General features: G+C 44.4%; 1 protein-coding gene across 1 annotated transcript in view; it reads right to left on the bottom strand.

The window, feature by feature from the left end:
* The window catches only part of BANK1 (B cell scaffold protein with ankyrin repeats 1), a 302,664-nt gene extending 285,688 nt beyond the window's left edge, over window positions 1–16,976 (bottom strand). The window contains exon 1 of the mRNA XM_077815076.1: window positions 16,859–16,976. Coding sequence (XP_077671202.1) covers window positions 16,859–16,874 — 16 coding nt within the window. The 5' untranslated portion in view covers window positions 16,875–16,976. The remainder of the gene's footprint in view (window positions 1–16,858) is intronic.
* Window positions 16,977–17,257: the final 281 nt, after the last annotated feature.

The raw sequence follows: 17,257 nt of genomic DNA, 5'->3' as shown, positions 1-17,257 counted from the left end.
AAGTGAACAACTGTAACTGATTTTTGAATTAATACAAACATCAGTACAATCTGGAGGATGCCACATTTTGTATTGGCTGACAGGAGTGCTATTTGTTTGCTTTTACTGCTCAGTATTGCTTTAGTGTTAAACTAATTGAGTCCTGTAGGCTTCTATTTTTAAGGAAGAAACTAATGTTATTTAAAGGTTGGGTCTTTTGATTTCAGTCCTCAAATAGTTTTCAGCTATTCTTGTTGAACTTGTTCCAGGCACACAATTGTATTTTTTCCATCCTTCAACTAACGAAGTGTAAAATGTTTCATGGGTAAACCAAAACAATAATAAGCATACATTATATGAAAATATGATGTATATATATTTCAATTCTATAAAATTTAAGTCCATGTATTGATTCATTTTCTATTCAGCAAAATCTTGTAAAAGTTTGAACACTGACAAAGACATTACCACTTCAATATGTTAAATGTTGTTAGGGATGTGATCTATATCCTATAAGAACTCTATTTGTTAACAAATAGTAGTATTTTTCAAACATTTACCTTTGACTAACTAACAATCAACTTGAGTACTATTACTATTCGATCCACCAGCTAACCTTCCTTCATTCCATGGAGCATTCAAGCTGAATGCTGTGATATATTGATATTCAGTATTATTTCTGTGGAATAAAATATACAAATATCCAGCAAGTGGAGCTATCATGACTTATTATTTGTGCCTACCCTGGTGTTTGCTCTGTACTAGACACAGAAGTACACACAGTCCCTGCACCAAGGAACCTAAGGTGATTACCCATAGGCATAAAGTGACATGTTTAAGTATTTGCAGGATCATGGATGTAAACAGACAGATACAAAGAACCTGGGGGGGGGGGGCTCAGTGTTTTCTGCTTTATGTCTTTGTTTGGGTATAAGAAAGATTGTTGGTGTTCTTGGCTAATGTTAATATTGGTTTGTTTCTTTTTTGCTAGATAGTGTTTACTTCCTCCAAAGTTATGCAGATTTGGTACAATTGTCTGAACTGGCTCTGTTGTTTAAGTAAGAAAAAAAGTTACAGATTCCACAGTCTCTAACCCTGTTTCTTTGTGAGCATTCACACAATGTCCCCTCACCAGTACATAGAATATGTTAAATGCTACTGGGTAAGTGTTTAAAATATAGACAGATCATCAATGAGCTGAGTTTTTGTGAGGTTTTCTTGGTTTTCTTTATTTTTAAAGTACCATTTACCAACAACAAATTTTAAGTATTAATGTCTGGGTCTTTATTTGGTACAAACTATAGGGCTCAGCTGTAGCATTAAGCTATACACCACAGCAGGCAGCAACATGAGGACACAACCACCCAGTTAAAGATCCCAGAGGCACTAGTCCTGAGGCAAATATACTCCTTCCATGAGCCCAGCTGAGAGGTGATTAGCCACTGCATTACCACTGGAGAAGTACAATGTGGCTCCCTCACAGAGCCACCTCCACTGTAGCCTCATGCCTTCACCGGGCATGTTATAGGCACTACCTAAGGGATCACAATCATGGCCACTGTGTCAGGATGCTACACAGAAATTCAAGGAGTGGTAAAACCCCTGAATAATTTTTACAACGTATGTTTGTATTCTAATTATTATCTGTAGAAATTATGGTCTTCTGATTAAGACGCTGCACTGGAATTCTAGGTCCTCTTCCTAGCTGTCACGTGCTTCCTGTGTAATCTCGGACAAATCATTTAGGTAAGGCTGTCATTTCTTTTTTTAAATCAACACAGTCATAGTTTTTCACATGGTGTTATAGTATCCTGATAACTATTTTTTCAGGATGCCTGAAATGTTCCAATTTTTCATTTCGCCAATTAAAACATTTGGGTTTTTTTTTTATACTTACATAATGTTTGTTCAAGACAATTTGTTACTCTGGTATAAGTTGTTTTGTGCACCAGTGTTTCACTCCCATTATGCAGCAAGCACACATTTCATGCCTACATACATATTAACAAGTTTTCAGCATTTCAAAATGTGGGAGAGTTAGGGGCTCTCCTGAGTCCCCACCAGATCCTACTTCAAGTTGTTTATAATGTCCCCCCTCCAAGTTCATAGCATATGTGGGGTTCTCTAAGCAAAACAAACTAAACAAAGGTCCTTTTCTCTCTGTTTCCATTATAAGAGATGGGAAATGAATAACAGAAAAGAAAGGCAAAGGTGGCAGTCTTTCAGGAGTCAGCCCTTTGGGCTTGTGCTCTAACTTATTTATTTATTTATTTATTAATAAAACATCAGCTCAAACTTGGAATTCAGAGTGGCCACTTATTGTCCTCCCCCCCCACACACACCCTTTTTTAACCAGGTCAGACATCTTGGGCCTGATTTTTAGAAGGACCCACAACTCCACTTGAAGTCAAACGGGGCAATGGTTGGTTAGCACTGTCTGAAGATTGGGCCCAGGGTGTCCAAGGCTAGACACACAGAACAAGTGGACACTTGAAAAATTTGGCCTTAATCTCTCTGGACCAAATTTTCAAAAGAGCTCAGCAGCTACGGTGTACTGAGCACTTCTGAAAGTCTGTCCACTTCATTTAAGTACCTATCCAGTTTCTTTCTGTTTGTGAGGTTCAGACATACTATTATGAAGAGAGTGTAAAAAAGCAAATATCTGTTTAAAAGGCTTTATTTTCTAAACTATATTAAAGATTAAAACATACCATGTAAGAGAAAATTCAGATTATTGCTTACTTTAGTATTACAGTGCTATTAATCCGTACTTATATCGAGTGCTAATATTGTATGCAATTATTGAATGACGAAAGTAATACAATTATTATTGTGTGCTTATATTTAACATAGATTATATCCAGCAGATAACTACATAATAGTTCCTATGGATGCTGTCAAGGTTCCTCCCCCACTCTGAACTCTAGGGTACAGATGTGGGGACCTGCATGAAAACCTCCTAAGCTTATCTTTACCAGCTTAGGTCAAAAACTTCCCCAAGGTACAAAATATTCCCCCCCCGTTGTCCTTGGACTGGCCGCTACCACCACCAAACTAATACTGGTTACTGGGGAAGAGCTGTTTGGACGCGTCTTTCCGCCCAAAATACTTCCCAAAACCCTGCACCCCACTTCCTGGACAAGGTTTGGTAAAAAGCCTCACCAATTTGCCTAGGTGACTACAGACCCAGACCCTTGGATCTTAAGAACAATGAACAATCCTCCCAACACTTGCACCCCCCCTTTCCTGGGAAATGTTGGATAAAAAGCCTCACCAATTTGCATAGGTGACCACAGACCCAAACCCTTGGATCTGAGAACAATGAAAAAGCATTCAGTTTTTTACAAGAAGACTTTTAATAAAAAATAGAAGTAAATAGAAATAAAGAAATCCCCCCTGTAAAATCAGGATGGTAGATATCTTACAGGGTAATTAGATTCAAAAACATAGAGAACCCCTCTAGGCAAAACCTTAAGTTACAAAAAAGATACACAGACAGAAATAGTTATTCTATTCAGCACAATTCTTTTCTCAGCCATTTAAAGAAATCATAATCTAACACATACCTAGCTAGATTACTTACTAAAAGTTCTAAGACTCCATTCCTGGTCTATCCCCTGCAGAAACCAGCATATAGACAGACACAGACCCTTTATTTCTCTCCCTCCTCCCAGCTTTTGAAAGTATCTTGTCTCCTCATTGGTCATTTTGGTCAGGTGCCAGCGAGGTTACCTTTAGCTTCTTAACCCTTTACAGGTGAGAGGAGCTTTCCCCTGGCCAGGAGGGATTTCAAAGGGGTTTACCCTTCCCTTTATATTTATGACACGCCCCCCAAATCTCAGCTAGAGTGAAACACTGGCTGGGATTTCTTCCTGGAGCTCTAGGAAAAACAGAGTTAATAAGACACATGCATCTCTAAATATACTACCAAGTACATAAAGACTAACAATATTTTCCACATCTCAAGGACGATTTTAACCAGTTGATTCTGGGAAACTTTCACGGGAGAGTGCATCAGCCACTTTGTTAGAAGCTCCTGAGATGTGTTGGATGTCGAAATCAAAATCTTGGAGAGCTAAACTCCACCGAAGAAGTTTTTTGTTAGTTTCCTTGACGGTGTGAAGCCACTTCAGTGCAGCATGGTCGGTTTGCAGGTGGAAACGCCGTCCCCAAACATATGGGCGTAGCTTTTCCAGAGCGTAGACAATGGCGTAACATTCTTTTTCAGTGACTGACCAGTTGCTTTCCCTCTCAGACAGTTTTTTGCTGAGAAACACTACAGGGTGGAATTCTTGATCAGGTCCTTTCTGCATTAAAACTGCTCCCACACCACGCTCGGACGCATCTGTGGTTACTAGGAATGGTTTGTCAAAGTCTGGGGCCCTTAGTACAGGGTCAGACATGAGTGTCGCTTTAAGCTTGTTAAAGGCCTTCTGACACTTTCCGGTCCACTGAACAGCATTTGGCTGTTTCTTTTTGGTTAGGTCTGTCAGTGGGGCAGCGATTTGGCTGTAGTGCGGTACAAATCGTCTGTAATAACCGGCCAAGCCTAAGAAGGATTGAACCTGTTTCTTTGACTTTGGGACAGGCCACTTTTGGATAGCATCCACTTTGGCCTGTAGGGGGCTGATAGTTCCTTGACCCACCTGGTGTCCAAGGTAAGTCACTCTGTTTAGGCCTATGACACTTCTTAGCCTTAACAGTTAGTCCTGCCTCCCTTATGCGCTCAAGGACTTTGTGTAGATGTTCCAGGTGGTCTGCCCAGGAATCCGAAAATATGGCCACATCGTCAAGGTAGGCGACTGCATATTCTCCTAATCCTGCTAGGAGACCATCTACAAGTCTTTGGAAAGTGGCGGGTGCATTTCGCAGCCCGAAAGGGAGTACATTAAATTCATACAGCCCGAGATGTGTGATGAAGGCTGAGCTTTCCTTGGCAGATTCATCTAGCGGTACCTGCCAGTACCCCTTGGTTAAGTCCAAGGTAGAGATGAACTGGGCCCGTCCCAGTTTCTCTAATAGTTCATCTGTGCGTGGCATTGGATAGTTGTCTGGGCGAGTTACAGCATTTAGCTTACGGTAGTCCACGCAAAAACGTATTTCCCCATCTGGTTTGGGAACTAGAACCACTGGAGATGCCCATGCACTTTCAGAGGGGCGGATTACACCCATCTGTAACATATCCTGGATCTCCCGTTCTATAGCAGTTTTAGCTTGAGGAGACACCCGGTAAGGGTGGACCCTAATTGGGTGAGCATTACCTGTGTCAATGGAGTGGTATGCCCGTTCAGTCAGTCCTGGGGTGGCTGAGAACGTTGGCGCGTAGCTAGTGCACAGCTCCTGGATCTGCTGTCGCTGCATACGCCCAAGGGTCATGGAGAGGCTCACCTCTTCCACACCACCAGCACATTTCCCTTCGTAGTAGACACCTTCAGGCCACTCAGCATCATCTTCTCCCTGGGCTGTAAACTGACAAACCTTTAATTCTCTGGAATAAAAGGGCTTTAGAGAATTAATATGGTACACCTTAGGCTTTCGGTTGGAGGTGGGGAATGCTATGAGATAATTAACAGCTCCCAGGCGCTCCTGGACCATGAATGGCCCTTCCCACGATGCTTCCATTTTATGGGCCTGGAGCGCCCTTAAGACCATGACCTGGTCTCCTACTTTGAAGGAACGCTCTCTGGCATGTTTATCATACCAGGCTTTTTGCTCTTTTTGAGCATCCTGTAAGTTTTCTCTAGCAAGGGCTAAAGAGGTTCGGAGGGTGTTTTGTAGGTTGGTTACAAAGTCCAGAATGTTAGTTCCTGGAGAAGGTGTAAATCCCTCCCATTGCTGCTTCACCAACTGCAATGGCCCCTTAACCTCACGGCCATATACAAGTTCAAATGGGGAAAACCCTAAACTGGGGTGTGGTACAGCTCTGTAGGCAAAGAGCAACTGCTGCAACACTAGGTCCCAATCATTGGAGTGCTCATTTACGAATTTACGTATCATGGCCCCCAAAGTTCCATTAAACTTCTCCACCATGCCATTTGTTTGATGGTGGTAAGGAGTGGCAACCAAGTGATTTACCCCATGAGCTTCCCAAAGGTTTTTCATAGTTCCTGCCAGGAAATTAGTCCCTGCATCTGTGAGGATGTCGGAGGGCCAACCTACCCTGGCAAAAATGTCTGCTAGTGCCTGGCACACACTTTTAGCCCTGGTGTTGCTTAGAGCTACTGCTTCCGGCCATCGGGTGGCAAAATCCATGAAAGTCAGTATGTACTGCTTTCCTCTGGGTGTCTTTTTCGGAAAAGGACCCAGAATATCCACAGCTACTCGCTGAAATGGAACTTCAATGATGGGGAGTGGTTGTAGAGGGGCTTTGACCTGGTCTTGGGTTTTTCCCACTCTTTGGCACACCTCACAAGACTGGACATAGGTAGAAACATCCTTGCCCATTCCCTCCCAGTGGAATGACCCCCCCAAACGGTCTTTGGTCCTGTTCACCCCAGCATGGCCACTAGGGTGATCGTGGGCTAAGCTCAAGAGCTTGGCCCGGTATTTAGTTGGAACTACCAACTGTCTCTGAGGATGCCAGTCTTCCTGGTGTCCACCAGAAAGAGTTTCCTTGTATAAAAGTCCTCTTTCTACAACAAACCTGGATCGTTTAGAAGAGCTGAGAGGCGGTGGGTTGCTCCGTGCCGCCGTCCAAGCTCTCTGGAGGCTTTCATCTGCTTCCTGTTCGGTCTGGAACTGTGCCCTTGATGCTGGGGACATCAGTTCCTCATTGGATTGTGGACCTAGGCTTGGTCCCTCTGGAAGCGATATAGGGGATGGAGCTGTTTCTGTTGACTGTGAACCGCTCTCCGCTGGTGCACTATGTTGGGATTCAGGCTCCGGCTGAGCCTCTTGTGTAGGGTTATCGGCTGCTGCCAGTTCAGGTTCAGTGGGGCCCTCTGGTGTTGAGGTTGCAAGTACTGGATTCAGTGCTGACACGGGGTCTGGTGTTGGTTGTTCGGCTGGTTCCGGTTCTGGGACTGGTTCCGTCTGGGTCTCTGGGACTGGATCCACTACTGCTGTTGCAGACATTGGCCTGAGGTCCAGGTCCATCACCTCTGACCGGGTCCTGATAGCAGTTTCCGGAACAGAGCTAGGCCTCACGGCTTGTTTAGCCTGGCTGCGGGTGACCGTTCCCACCCTCTTGGCCTGCTTCACATGCTTCGCCAAGTCTTCCCCCAACAGCATGGGAATGGGATAATCATCATAGACTGCAAAAGTCCATGTTCCTGACCAGCCCTTGTACTGGACAGGCAACTTGGCTGTAGGCAAATTGAAAGAGTTGGACTTGAAGGGTTGAATCGTCACTTGGATCTCTGGGTTGATTAAATTGGGGTCCACTAAGGAAGCATGGATAGCTGACACTTGTGCTCCGGTGTCCCTCCACGCGGTGACCTTCTTCCCGCCCACACTCACAGTTTCCCTCCGCTCCAAGGGTATCTGGGAAGTATCTGGGCCTGTGGACCTCTGGTGTGATTCCGGTGCAATGAACTGTAATCTGTTGGGGTTCTTGGGGCAGTTGGCCTTTACATGCCCCAGCTCGTTACATTTAAAACATCGTCCAGCTGACGGGTCACTGGGGCGAGGAGGGTTGCTGGAGAACGGGGTGGCAGGACGATAAGGGGTCTGGAGGGTTCTTTGGGAGGTAGGTGGGGCCTTGGGTGGCCCCCGGTAATAGGGTGTGGTCTGGGGTGGTCCCTTCTGGTCTCTGCTCCAACTGCGACCAGTTTTCTTCTTCTCTGCCACCTCCACCCATCTGGCTCCAATCTCTCCTGCCTCGATTACAGTTTTGGGTTTCCCATCTAGGATGTATCTTTCTATTTCCTCAGGAACACCCTCTAAGAATTGTTCCATTTGCATTAGGAAGGGCAAATTTACTGGAGATTCAACACTTGCTCCTGATATCCAGGCATCCCAATGTTTCACAATGTGGTAGGCATGTCGGGTAAATGACATGTCTGGTTTCCACCTTAGGGCTCTGAACCTCCGACGAGACTGCTCGGGTGTTATCCCCATTCTGACTCTCGCCTTGGATTTAAACAGTTCATACTTGTTCATGTGTTCTTTAGGCATTTCAGCTGCCACCTCAGCTAAGGGTCCACTGAGCTGCGGCCTCAGCTCTACCATGTATTGGTCAGTAGAGATGTTGTACCCAAGGCAGGCCCTTTCGAAGTTTTCTAAGAAGGCCTCAGTATCATCACCTGCCTTGTAGGTGGGGAACTTTCTGGGATGGGAAGTGGTACCTGGAGAAGGATTACTAGGGTTTGTTGGTATATTCTGCTGGGCCTTTATCCTCTCCACCTCCTCCACATGCTTCCTCTCTTTTGCCTTCTCCTCCTCCACATGCTTCCTCTCTTTTGCCTTCTCCTCCTCCACATGCTTCCTCTCTTTTGCCTTCTCCACATGCTTCCTTGCCTCCATTTCCCTCTTGTGGGCAGCCTCCTGTACCTCCTTCTCCAGCCGCATGAGTTCTATCTGTTCCCTTTGTTTTTCCTCAGCCTGAAATTTGGCTAATTCCAGCTGTAGTCGAGCTGAGGATTTTGTCATTCTAACCTCTCTGTTTTTAACTAACTTTACACCCGAGGTTTAGAAATAAACAAACAAAACTTGGCTGTAAAATTTTGCTGTGCTGGAATAGAATACCTATTCTCTGATAGTGATTGTCAGCCTACAGAAAAAGACAATTCCCTTGTCTCTGCTCTGGGCCCAAATTAAAGCAAAAAATCTCCAACTACTTGGAACCCTGCTTACCCAGCCCAAAGAAAAAGCAAATGGGTAGAACACACACCCCCTATTTACTTTTAGGAAGAAAAGAAAAAAAAACCTCTGGGTTGGAAGACTGTGAATTTCCCTGCAGGAGTTAAGTACCCTGCCTCCAGGCAAAGAAAACCTGCAATTCACAAGATAATCCCCTTTTGTCTCTGCTTGGCCACAAAGCAGAGAAAAAACAATCTGCTTTCAGTTTCAACTGCTTTCTGGACTTCCTTTCCAAAGGAAAAAATAATTTCTTTTTAAAATCTGTATTTCTAGTTCAAAAAATCTCAACTGGATCTCAAAATGATTTCAGGTTAATCCCACCACTATGCCACCATGTCAAGGTTCCTCCCCCACTCTGAACTCTAGGGTACAGATGTGGGGACCTGCATGAAAAACCTCCTAAGCTTATCTTTACCAGCTTAGGTCAAAAACTTCCCCAAGGTACAAAATATTCCCCCCCGTTGTCCTTGGACTGGCCGCTACCACCACCAAACTAATACTGGTTACTGGGGAAGAGCTGTTTGGACGCATCTTTCCCCCCAAAATACTTCCCAAAACCCTGCACCCCACTTCCTGGACAAGGTTTGGTAAAAAGCCTCACCAATTTGCCTAGGTGACTACAGACCCAGACCCTTGGATCTTAAGAACAATGAACAATCCTCCCAACACTTGCACCCCCCCCCCTTTCCTGGGAAATGTTGGATAAAAAGCCTCACCAATTTGCATAGGTGACCACAGACCCAAACCCTTGGATCTGAGAACAATGAAAAAGATTCAGTTTTTTACAAGAAGACTTTTAATAAAAAATAGAAGTAAATAGAAATAAAGAAATCCCCCCCGTAAAATCAGGATGGTAGATATCTTACAGGGTAATTAGATTCAAAAACATAGAGAACCCCTCTAGGCAAAACCTTAAGTTACAAAAAAGATACACAGCTAGAAATAGTTATTCTATTCAGCACAATTCTTTTCTCAGCCATTTAAAGAAATCATAATCTAGATTACTTACTAAAAGTAAGTACTTTTACTTACTTAGATTACTTACTAAAAGTTCTAAGACTCCATTCCTGGTCTATCCCCTGCAGAAACCAGCATATAGACAGACACAGACCCTTTGTTTCTCTCCCTCCTCCCAGCTTTTGAAAGTATCTTGTCTCCTCATTGGTCATTTTGGTCAGGTGCCAGCGAGGTTACCTTTAGCTTCTTAACCCTTTACAGGTGAGAGGAGCTTTCCCCTGGCCAGGAGGGATTTCAAAGGGGTTTACCCTTCCCTTTATATTTATGACAGATGCTCTGAGTTATTTTATCATGAAAGTTATTTCTTAGCACTGCTAAAATACAGTTTATACAATTTAGTTCTTTGATGGTATTCATTACATGGCTAAACATAAGAAGTCAGTATCTGGTGTTTGGCCATATAATGAAAATGACTATTCATCACACTCCAACTTTTAATAAGGAGAGAATCAAAGCCACAAATACTTGCTATTAATAAGTACTTGTATAATGTTTCAAGGCAGTTACAGCTGCTAACCATGTGATCTAAGAGCAAAAAGGGTGCTTTCCAAACTCAGCTATGCATTCTTAAATTATACTCACATACCATGTTATATACAGGATGTCTTGATTTTTTGAGATTATACGGAGTCTCAAGAAACTTTGCAGAACTGTATAACTATGCCTTTTTTTAAAAAAAATCTAAAATTAGCTTGCCTTAAATATCAGAACCAATGGAAGTGTAAATCAGACTTTATGAATAATTAGAGAGCTTTGTTTCATTTCTAAATAGGGAGGTATCAGATGATAAATAAGGATCCATATTGTCTTAGGAAATAATATGAATCTCTATTTGACTTTCAGACCTCAGTATTTGTTTTTCCCTTTTTAACTGCATGGCTATTTTGAATATTTCAAATGTGGGTTTGTTTTATGCAAATACTTATGCACCCGATGAAGTGGGCTGTAGCCCATGAAAGCTTATGCTCTAATAAATTTGTTAGTCTCTAAGGTGCCACAAGTACTGTTCTTTTTGCGGATACAGACTAACACGGCTGCTACTCTGAAACCTGTCATTTAAAATCTGTTACTACTTTTACATTAAACAGATTATCTAGTAATATAATCAGAAATGAATGGGTCCCCTATGCAGCTAAAATTCTAACCTAGTACTGCCTACTGTAGCACTATGTTCAAATGTTCTAAATTTTGGTTGGTTGGTTTTTTACTGCACGTGTAAAAATAGAGGAGTATGTAAGCTTACCAGGTACTCAGAGACCAGCACCAAGAGAAACAGAGACAAGAGAGCAGAAGAACTGTGTTTATATTGCAATTCCCATCCCCCTGGACACAGATGCTCCTCCTTTTAGAAATTGAGACTGTTGCCCTTTCTTTTGCCTGTACTGTGGCTTCAGTGACATAATTTTTCAGTGCCAATGAAACTCAGATGTGTGTAATCTACTGCTTATTTTAAGCTTCAGTGAGCATATGAGATGACCATGCACCTAGAGACAGGAGAGAGGAATAAGAGTTCAGAGAAGGAAAGGAAACTGCTTTGGGTGAGTTCATTTCTGAAAGAACGCTTACTTTTTTCAACTGCAAGTTACAAAGAAAAATCATTATGGGAGGGCAGATTTTCAGCAATGATTTTCAAATATCTTTGAAAACATCCCCCCTTTCTTTCTGTTCGAAGTTTATGATGCCAGTATGTGCAACCCCATGCATTCAAAAATCATAAATCAAGATTTTCAAAATCGTAAGACTGGCTTTAAAACACACCGGATTTTTAAAAATAATAAAATCTGGGTTCTTTGTATTTGCCTTCTGATACTTAAGCCTTTAGGATTCACATTTTCAAGTTTTTGTCCACAAACCATTGAGACTGAAACTTACTGTTTTCTGACAAGGTCTGAGATTTTCACATAAACCAAATGACTTCAGAAATTAGGACTTTAAGAGACACATCAAATATCACAAGACTTATTAAAAAATTGCAAGAAAAGGAAACACTGTGATTCGTCTTCAGCTCAGACCTCTCGCTAGGTCGGGGTGAGCAAACTCTTTGGCCTGAGGGCCACATCTGGGTATGGAAATTGTATGGCAGGCCATGAATGCTCATGAAATTGGTGTTTGGGGTGCGGGAGGGTGAGGGCTCTGGGATGGGGCTGAGGATGGCGGGTTGGGGGTGCAGGAGGGTGCTCTGGGCTGGGACCAAGGAGTTTGGAGGGCAGGAGGGGGATCAGGACTGGGGCAGGGGGTTGGGGCATGGGAGGGGGTCAGAGGTGCAGGCTCTGGGTGGTGCTTAGATCAAGCAGCTCCCAGAAACAGCAGCATGTCCTCCTCTCCACCTCCTATGTGAAGGCGTGGCCAGGTGGGTCTGCACACTGCCCCATCTGCAGGTGCCACCCCTGCACCTCCCATTGGCTGTGGTTTCCGGCCAATGGGAGCTGCAGGCGCAGCACTTGGGGCGGGGGAAGGGAGTGGAGCTCCCTGGCTGCCCCTACGCATTAGAGCCGGAGGAGAGACATGCCGCTGCTTTTGGGAGCCATGCGAAACCATGGCACACACAGAGCAGGGCAAGCCCCCGACCCCACTCCCCAGCAGGAGCTCGAAGGCCGGATTAAAATGTCTGAAAGGCCGGATGCGGCCCCCGGGCCATAGTTTGCCCACCCCTGGATGGTCCTCTCATCCAGACTATGTCTGAATTGTGCCAATTCTTTCTGCATCACATCTAACATATTACTTTTCCAAATCAGCCACACAGCTAAAATTCACAGCCAAGCTTTCATTATCTCCCATCTCGATTACTGCAACATTCTTCTCTCTGGCCTTGAGAAATGCAAGCTTGCCCTGCTCATAGCCATCAGAACGCTGCTGCAAAGATAATTTTCCTAGTCCATAGCCTTGACCATGTGACCCCTCTCACTGAAACCCTCCACTGACTCCCCCTTCTCTATTGCATCAAATATATGCTACTTGTATTTACTTTTAAGGCCCTTCATAGTCAATCCCCACCCTCCCTATTATCTTTCATTCCTATAAAGCTGTTGATACATGCCTGTGAATGACCCATGATGCCAGCCTCTAATGCCAGTTTTGTGCAGAAAAAAAACTCGGTCCTTTATATTTTAGGTCATCGGGATGTTGTTTTAATTTTTAATGGAACAGGTTTTCCTTTCCACGACCATGCTGAATGTTTTTTTTAAAAAAGGAAGTTAAGTTTCCAGCCAGTAGGAGTGGTTTGAAGACACTGGCAGCTGGATAGCATCTTGGATGGAGATGAAATGATCAACCTCGACCTTTAAGTATTAGGCGTGGAATAATTAGATTTCAATCTTTAAATCTCAGTAATACTAGATTTTTCCTTTAATCCAAAACACTATCAAACTATTTTCATCATTAATAAGCAAAATGTATAGAAAGGGCATTTTTAATACACAAAAAGGGTTTTTTGTCTAACACGATTGTGTGCACGTGTGAATGCACACCATAGGATCTTGTAAAAAATTTAGTATTTCATTATACTCAAAGAAATACTGAGAAGATATTATTATATATGATTATCAAATTCTGTGATATTATTTCTGAATCGTCTCTAAAACTCACTTTTACATATTATATTTTTAATTAAGTCAAGCGCTGAGCATTATTTATTTCCTATTAATACAAACATTTAAATTAATTAAAAAAATTTAAAATACTGGATATATATTGCTGTTTTCTGTTATTCATATAATACAAAAATCAAATGTTTCCAAGCCTAGTCATTGGCTAGATTCCCCTGTACGATTAACACATTCCATTCAAACACAATCAATTTTAATGACTTATTTCTGTCAAGTGGGAGAAGTGCACTTTATATAAATAAAGAATACAAAATGGCTAATCTCTGTTATGACATTTATCTTCATGAATGTGGAGAAGAGATATAACTCAAGTATGGCATCACCATTTGCGGATTATCGTATCTCTGCCTCTCCCCATAAGTGAAGACAGATTTCATAAAAGATCTGCCATTCATGAATGCTTTATCTACACTAGGTACAGTATGTTTAGTGGAATTTGCATAAAGAAGTCTGTTGGAGATCGCGATTGACTGGGACATCCACTAGGATTGACAAGTCGATCGCAATCAATCATTGCGATTGGTGGTGACCACTGCAATACAGTATTTGCTGCCTTTTTTTTTTTGCATTTTGGTCTCCACTTACTTCCAGTCCCACATGCTAACCAGTTGATCAGTAAGGCCGTAACTCTGATGTTCATATCTTTGAGGTTCTATTGTACCTCATAAGGGGGCTGTGAGTGTCAGTTAGTGTATTGAACATAAAAAGTGCTATAAAATCCTAAAAACACTGGGAAAAAAGAAAAAAGAAAGTCCTGGATGTCTCATGCAGAGCGAGCGCCCAATCATGGCACCGAAAATAGCGACACTTTTACAAATTCTGGCCTTCATATCTATTTTCTCATAGGTAAGATGAGGGTAAAAATACTTTTCTGTCTCCTAGAGTTGTGAAAATAGATCCCTGCCTTTGCCACAGACTTACTATGTGATATCAAGCAAGTCTCTTAAACACAATTTTTGGCAGGTGGTCACTAATTGTGTGTTTGTCATTTTCTGGGTGCCCAATATAAAATACCAAGGGGCACTCATTTTCAGAAGTGCAGCTGAACACTCATCTCTACCTGAAGTCAATGGGAACTGTAAATACTCAGTATCTTCCTCAGATAAGCAGTGTGGTCAAGGTTGGGAGTCCAGGGGTCCAAAATTCTAATCCTGGATCTGCCCCTGATTTACTATGTTCTTTGTGTCAGTTTCCCCTTCCGTAAAATGGAAATAATAATGCATTAATTTTTGTAAGGCACTTTTATGCCATAGCGATATACTCTATAAAAAAAGACCATGAAAAAATGAACAATTCTGTATTCAGTGCAGGGTTTGGATGGCGTGTAGTAAATAAGGCTGAAGATCAGAAATTGAATTATGAGAGAAAAAGAAAAATTGAATTAGATGCCTTGATCACTGAACACTGTCCATCCTGTGTTTTGAATGAGATGGAAAAAATAGTATGTGATTATCTAATTAAAAAGTATGTGACAATGCACGTTCCAAGGGACCAGAATTTATATTGTCCATTCTACCCTAATTCTAGCCTTTCCCAACTTTCAAGCGCTTGACTTTGCAATAACTTTTGAAATGTATTTTTTGGTATGTAATGATACATAGGTTTAAAGTTGAACCAACATATGATTAATGGATATTTTGGAGGGGTGCATTTCTATAAAGCTATAGGTGTGGCTTGTGGTGCTAAACACTTATGAAAAATAATGGTAGTCTTCTTCAGTAAAGTGTTCACTAAAATTTAGTTTGTCATATAAAACACTTGGAGAAATGGCACTAACAAATTAAAATGTCCAAAACAAAATATTTATGGGAATCGAGTGAAATACAAGGTGAACGGGTGAGTTGAGCTTTCATTGTGGTCCAGTGGTCTACCGAACACCCTAGCCCTGCCCCTTCCCTGAGGTCCCACCCTCCGCTCACTACATTTTCCCCTCCCTCAGTGGCTTGCTCTCCCCCACCAGCTGGGGTGCGAGCTCTGAGGTGGGGCTGGGGATGAGGGGTTTGGGGGGGCTCAGGGCAGGGGCAGGTGCTTGGGCTCGGGGCGTGGGCTTACCTCGGGCAGCTCCCAGTCAGCAGCGTAGCGGGGCTAAGGCAGGCTTCCTGCCTGTTCTGGCTCCATGCTGTGTGACCTGGAAGCGACCTGCAGGTCTGGCTTCTAGGCCGGGTTGGGGGGGAGGCGGAGCAGGAGGCTCCGCGCGCTGCTCTTGCTCGCAGGCACCGCCTCCCCAGGTCCCATTGGCTGCGGTTCCCGACCAATGGGAGTACAGAGCCGGTGCTCAGGGCGGGGGCAACACGTGGAGCCCTGTAGCCCCCCGCCTAGGAGCCGGACTTGCTGCTGGCCGCTTCCAGGGCACAGCGCAGTGCCAGGATAGGTAGGGACTAGCCTGTCTTAGACCCTCCGCATCACTGACCGGACTTTTAACGCCCGGTCGGCAGTGCTGACCAGAGCCACCAAGGTCCCTTTTTGATGGGGTGTTCTGGTCGAAAACCTGGCAAACCTATCCAGTTTTTGTGGGCATTTGACCTTGTTTTTCATTTCAATACAACCTGAAGAAGAGCTCAGTGTTGCTCGAAAGCTTGTCTCTTTTACCAACAGAAGTTGGTCCAAAAAAAGATATTACTTCACCTGCTTTGCCTAAAAGTGGTTGTACTGAGCTAGATATGATGTTAGGACCCCAAACTGGAGGGGTTGTATATTTCCGAGCCATAAGTCTACAATTATATTTCACTAAAGAAATTCTGGGTTATTGTTCACCATTTAACAACGCATATACCAGCTGTATTCATTTTGTTTAAGGAAACAACTTACTCTTTTGTAAGTAAGCAATGGTCCCTACAGCTAAGCTATTTCTCAATGCAAGAAGAAAAGTCTTCTACTACACATCTCCCTTTAAATAAAAAAAAGTTGTCTGACATTTTCACTCCTACGTTAGACACTTTGCAAAATAAAAATTTAGGCTTTGCTCTACCCATCCTTCGCTTAGGGAAGCAAAGTAAGAAATCCCCAGGGACGCACGTTTTCACTCTTCTTCTAGCATCACCCCCCGCCCCGCAATATTTGGTGGGTTGGGTCCTACTCTTTATTTTTCATTAGCAGGACTCGGGGTTCGTAATAGGGTAGCTTTGGGCAACAGCACGTCGCCGGAGGGCATGAAGAGAAGTGGGTCCCTGTCTCCCCTGCAGTGCTCACCACACCCCAAGGGCATCGCCAGGTGGGATACAGGCTGGGCTGGGGGACTCGAAGAAGAGCCGGTGCAGCACCCCCAGTTCCAGCCCCTTTGCTCCCTCCCGCTCGTCTCTCAGTCCGGTGTGGGAGCAGGGAAGGACCCGCCCCTCCTATGGGAAGCCAAGCTGGGCGGCGGGGGGAGGAAGAGACCTCGGCGTTTGACAGCTCCCTCCCCGCTTCCCACCCCCCAGCGCTGGCCCGGCCACCCCATCCCGGCAGCAGCCCGGACCCACCTGAGGGGCTCGTCATCGTCCCGCCGCAGGCCGCGGCCCGTTGCCTCCCTCTCCGCAGGGCAGGTGGAGCCCGGGGGCGCGCTCAGCCAGCCGCGTCGCTCCGGCCCCAGCAGCAGAGACGCCCCCTCTTCAGCCACCGCGGAAGCACCGACCTGCCGCTGCAGCCCCCGCCCGCCCCCTCGCGCGGGTCCCGCTCCGTCCGCTGGGGGAAGTTCGGCTCCCGCGCTGGCTGCAAAAGTGAAACTCCCGCCCAAGGCTGGACGCGGGCCCTGCTTCCTCCTGTCGAGCTGAGGAGACGGCGCCCTTCCGAGGGCCCGGCGCCCCCAAGCCGTGGCGACCCGCTCTCCTGCACTGCCGGGGAAAGGGGAGAGGGTGCGGCCGGGGTGCGGGTAGTATCGC

Source organism: Eretmochelys imbricata, chromosome 4, assembly GCF_965152235.1.
Source record: "Eretmochelys imbricata isolate rEreImb1 chromosome 4, rEreImb1.hap1, whole genome shotgun sequence".
NCBI lineage: Eukaryota > Metazoa > Chordata > Testudines > Cheloniidae > Eretmochelys > Eretmochelys imbricata.
Note: the sequence above shows the minus strand (reverse complement) of the source record. Positions and strands in the feature narration are given on the sequence as shown.